The 5,286-nt window shown below is 52.4% G+C and overlaps 1 protein-coding gene across 1 annotated transcript; it reads right to left on the minus strand.

The window, feature by feature from the left end:
* Positions 1-3,717: 3,717 nt before the first annotated feature.
* On the minus strand, positions 3,718-4,092 carry PRR15 (proline rich 15). Its single transcript, XM_056857242.1, has one exon. It carries the CDS (start codon positions 4,090-4,092, stop codon positions 3,718-3,720), a length of 375 nt encoding a protein of 124 aa, XP_056713220.1.
* Positions 4,093-5,286: the final 1,194 nt, after the last annotated feature.

Raw genomic sequence — 5,286 nt, forward strand, 5'->3', positions numbered from 1 at the left:
GCAGCCACATCTAAATTTATCACATGGACTAAACTACATATGATGGTGCGGTGGGGGGGGGGAGATCTGGTTACCTCTTCCTCCATGTGCCATTTCCCCAATCAAAAATGTCCCCCTGCTGCTTTTAACCCCAGCTTGGGGAAATAAAGACAGTTAGCAGTATTCTTCCTGTTTCTGTTTTCTGCTGGGGCTTAAAACATCTTGTGGGACTATTTTCAACCAGGAAAATGGCTCCATAATTCTCAGCCACATCTTCCTTCACCTGCTACTTTTTGAGCTACAAATCCACATGTTGGAGGATTTCCAAACTCATGTGGTTTGGCCTACAGCCAATAAGGAAGCAGGAACAGCAACAGCCAGCAAGAGTTTCTGCAGTTTCCCAGCCATTTACCCCGAAACGAGCAACCTTGATGTTTCCAGTTTTCTCTCCTCCCTGCAACATGGCCTACTGAGGCAGCAACTGCAGCAAAGACGTTTCAGCACTTGCTCCACCAGAATTTGCCCTATCACAGCTTCCCCTCAGCATGCTGTTCCCCAGCACCTGGTGATACTTAGATCCCATCCTGCGGCTGAAGTCCTGCAATGGCTAGCCCAGACTGCTGGCTGGGCATGGCTGTTCACAATTACACATCTCACACAGCTATAGCATAGCAACGGTGATGGGCTGCCTTCCCACACTTTGTGCTGCTCCTGGAGTTTGGACTTTTTCGAGGGAGGGGATTGGTAAAGCTTGAAGTCCCAGTACCTGCAAGTTGCTAGCTATGCCTCCAGGTAGAATAATAGAATCATAGAGTTGGAAGGTACCACCAGGGTCAACCCCCTGCACAATGCAGGAAATGCACACCTACCTCCCCACACACTCCCAGCGACCCCTACTCCATGCCCAGAAGATGGCCAAGATGCCCTCCCTCTCATGATGTGCCTAAGGTCATAGAATCAGCATTGCTGACATGACCATCTAGCCTCTGCTTAAAAACCTCCAGGGAAGGAGAGTTTACCACCTCCTGAGGAAGCCTGTTCCACTGAGGAACAGCTCTAACTGTTAGAAAATTCTTCCTAATGTCTAGACAAACTCTTTTGATTTAATTTCAACCCATTGGTTCTGGTCTGACCTTCTGGGGCAACAGAAAACAACTCAGCGCCATCTATATGACAGCCCTTCAAGTACTTGAAGATGGTTATCATATCACCTCTCAGTCTTCTCCTCTTCAGGATAAACATACCCAGGTAGAATTCATAAGCACCGGTTTCTCTTGAGTCAACTTCGATTTGATAGCAACAGGTTAATTTTTAAGGCATCCAAAGGTGTTTTAGTTACACTAGATACTATTGAGTAGTTTGATAACAAACAATCCCCCCATTAAAGCAAATAGATTTCATTTCATTACCAGACTATAGGTTGGATCTGGCCAGCTTTTTCATTCCATCTTGAGCCATTGCCCTTTATTACAGCCCATTTCTCATGGCTTTTGTCCACAAAGTCACACAGTGAGAAGGTGCCGCAGGAGCTGGTTGGGGCTGGGCATAAGGGGGAGGAAGGGTTGCTTTCTTGGGGACGTGGATGGCTGGTGTTGAGGGGAGGGGGCGTGGCTCAGTGGTAGAGCCTCTGCTTGGCATGCAGAAGGTCCCAGGTTCAGTCCCCGGCATCTCCAGTTAAAAGGACGAGGAAGGTAGGTGATGTGAAAGATCTCTGCCTGAGACCCTGGAGAGCCGCTGCCGGTCTGAGTAGACAATACTGACTTTGATGGACCGAGGGTCTGATTCAGTATAAGGCAGCTTCGTGTGTTTGTGTGTTTACACAGGTCTTAGGATTCCTAATAGCCTTTCTGGTGACTAGAAAGGAACCTTTCGTCCCTTTTTCACTGGTGGAAAAACGAGATGGATCCAACCCTCTGGGATTTTTTAAACCAGTATTTATAAAGGCTTGCTATGAATTTCAGTACTGCTCCAGGAACCATTTAAATATTTAGAGCTGCAGGGCTGTTTTCAGTGCCTTAAACTGACAGAACAGCTCTGTTCACCTTCAGTGGCTAGCATCTCACCCAAAGGTATTCAGGCTAGGCCCCTTTTGTTCTGTTTCTCTAGACCAACTATCAATTACTTGAGAACTACATTATTAGAACAGATCGTGTTTATTTCTTAAAGGTACAAACCACAACTCATGACTCATTTTGCATCCAAACTTGAGTAGTTGTTTCTAATGATGAGAAGCAACATTAGAATTACCTTTAAAAAAACGTATCTTTGAAGGGATTAGGTTTGGGAGCAAGATGTATAGTATCCCTCACTTCTCCCTCCTCCTCTCCCCTTTATAATTCACTGAATAGCAGACAGATTCATTTACTGGCTTGCATGATGTTTCTACCAACAGGAACACAATTGTTAAAAATCTGCAGGTGCCTCTAGAAGGTTTTGGCCCTGAAATAAGATAGGACACAGAGCTCTTCCAATCCCCTTCCTTCCAAATGGAGGCATTCTAGTAAAAGCATATGTGACCAACAAAAGATCTCCTTGGCATCAAGGAAAAGACCACAGTATTTTTTTTTAAAGCAACAACAAACAGGTACTGTGGTGATTAGTTCATAGAAATTTACCACCTAGCCTTTTTTTGACAGTAACTGGGACACATGAAAAATAATCTTCTGCTTTGGGAAGAACGGCTAAAGAAAAGGAAGGTTGGGATTCTCAAACCAGCTGTTGTGATCGTGTGTTCCAGGAAGCTACACGTGGGCTCACTTTCGGGAAATAACATTTGACCTTGAATTCTAAAATCTCAAAAGCCAGACAAATAAGACCAGCCAAGCTCCTTTGCTCCCTGAGTCATGCTCTTTGAGCAGTGTTCTGTATTTGGGGTTACCAGGACAAGGGTTTTGACACTTTCCTCTCCTCTCCCCATCTGCGGCCTTGCACGATTCCTTCAAGTGAGCCGTCCCCGTGACAACTTAAAATGTCTATCCGAACGCCACAAATCACTTTTTAAAAAAACCCGTGGTGATTTGTGCGACAGGACTCCTCGACCCATCCGAGAAGCTTGAAATGAAGCGGATGGGGACCCACAAGCAGAATTTAACAATTTATTGCGCTACAACGGGCTAACCGAGCTGCCCCACCGGCACTTGCAACTGGACGCCTGCCTCTCTGATTCGAGAGATGCGGCGCGCACACCCGCCAGCGGAGACTGACGACCGTCCTCGTTCCCTCGGACCACCGTCCCAGCATCAGCACCGACGTCGTCCCGAGCCCGACCCAATCCCCCGCCCCCTCCGAAAGCGGGAGCCAAGAAGGCACGGCGACCACCTTCTCGGGGGCGCGGTCCTCTTCGCAGGCTTTTGACGCCATGGGGGCGTGCTGGGAAAGGAGCGGGACGGAGGCTCGCTTGCGCCTTTGGGTCCCGAGCGGAGCTCGCGTTGCGCGCCCGTATTGCTCCGGAGCCGTCGCCGCCCCCCCCCTTGGAACAGGAGGCCGAGGCGCGGGGCCCCCTCCCCGTCGTCCTCCTCCAGAAGCGAGACGGGGAAAGGGGAGGATTCCCCTCCGCGGAAGACTCGCGCGGGTCCCCCTAGGCGCGCGCGCAGCCCTCTCCGGCTGGAGCCCAGGCGACCCTTTCCAAAGCGCGCTGCTGCTGCTGCTGCTGCTGCTGCAAGAAGCGGCTCCTCCTCCAATGCAGCCCGGGCCCCCCGAGGGGCAAAGGAGAGGGGAGGCGCCTCCCCCAGGGGGCGCTCAGGGGCCCGGCGTCTCCTCTCCGGGGCGCGCGGGGCTGGCACCGCCGCCGCCGCCGCCCTGGAACAGCTGCTGGGGGCTGTCGGCGGCCAGCAGCGTGGCGCGAGCCTTGCGCTTCTCCTTGAAGCGGCCCGAGCGGGAGACCTTGAGGTTCCTGCGGCTGCCGCTGCTCACGGGGGGCGGCTGCTTCTCCAGCGAGGCCCAGGGGTCGGGCGGGGCGCAGGGCGGCTCCGAGGGGTCGGGCGGCGGCGGCGGGCGGGGAGCGCCGGGCGCTTCGGGGGGCTTTTTGCGGGAGGTCAGCGCTTTCCACCAGGGGCCCGACGAGCTGCCTTTGGCGCCGGGCCCGCTCGAGGGGGCGGCCGCGGCCTCGGCCATCTTCGGCGCGGGCAGGGCCAGGGTCCTGTAGGAAGGGGAAAAAAGCAACGAGGCGCGTTGAGCTTGGGCGACTTTGGAGCCAGCCCGGCCTGGGCGCAGCAGGAGCCCCCCCTTCCCCGAGGGCCAGCAGACCTGGGAGGTGCCCCCCACCCCAATACTCCAGGGAAACAAATTCACAGTGGGTAGCTGTGTTAGTCTGTCTGCAGGAGTAGAAAAGGGCAAGAGTCCAGCAGCACCTTCAAGACTAACCAAAATATTTTCTGGTAGGGTAGGAGCTTCGTGAGCCACAGCTCACTTTCGTGTGGCTCACGAAAGCTCATACCCTACCAGAAAATATCCTTGTTAGTCTTGAAGTTGCTGCTGAACTCTTGCCCTTTTCTACTACTCCAGGCAAACAGGCCACCGGGCCTTTCATGCTTCAAGGCGCCAGAAGCCGAACAAGAGCTGTCGCTGGGAATGGGGCTTCCTTGGCCCAGAGGGCAGATAGCAGACGAGATTGGACCTGGGCGCCTCTTAAAAACAAAACCTCCCCTCCAGATGCTTTGCACAGGTCACTGCGCGGCCTGTTGGTGGGCATCTCCTTTCCTCCTGACTCTTTTTACCTTTGATGCACTGGGTTTCAACCTCTCGGGATCCAGTCCCCAGGCTTCTCCCCAGAAGCACTTTCTTGGTCGTGACAAGTTGGAAGGCTTTAAGAGGGGAGTGGACGTGTTCATGGAGGATAGGGCTATCCATGGCTGCTAGTAAAAATGGATGCTAGTCATGATGCATGCCTATTCTCTCCAGGAGCATGCCTATTATATTAGGTGCTTTGGAACACAGGCAGGATGCTGCTACTGCAGTCATCTTGTTTGGCGGCTTCCTAGAGGCACCTGGTTGGCCACTGTGTGAACAGACTGCTGGACTTGATGGGCCTTGGTCTGATCCAGCTGGCCGTTCTTATGTTCTTAACTTTTCAAGTGTAAGTGCAGCCTAGTAGTGCTTTGCTTTTACACTTCAGGCCCTTCGCAAACCGTTCAGTAAAAGCAAGGAAGAAAACAGAGCCCGAAGCGGCTTTAAGATTCCCCAAGGAGGGATCCTGAAAGAACAAAAAGATGATGAAAGAACAAAAAGCTGCTTGCTTGGCCAAGCCTGCCAGTTAAAAGGAGTCAAGAGTACAGAGCTGGATAAAGGCATTCTGAGGCCCTAAACTAT

Source organism: Euleptes europaea, chromosome 11 (genome assembly GCF_029931775.1).
Source record: "Euleptes europaea isolate rEulEur1 chromosome 11, rEulEur1.hap1, whole genome shotgun sequence".
In the NCBI taxonomy this organism is placed as follows: domain Eukaryota; kingdom Metazoa; phylum Chordata; class Lepidosauria; order Squamata; family Sphaerodactylidae; genus Euleptes; species Euleptes europaea.

Excerpts from the sequence above, each read along its gene's own strand:
- PRR15 (XM_056857242.1), bottom strand. The coding sequence starts at position 4,092 with ATGGCCGAGGCCGCGGCCGCCCCCTCGAGCGGGCCCGGCGCCAAAGGC.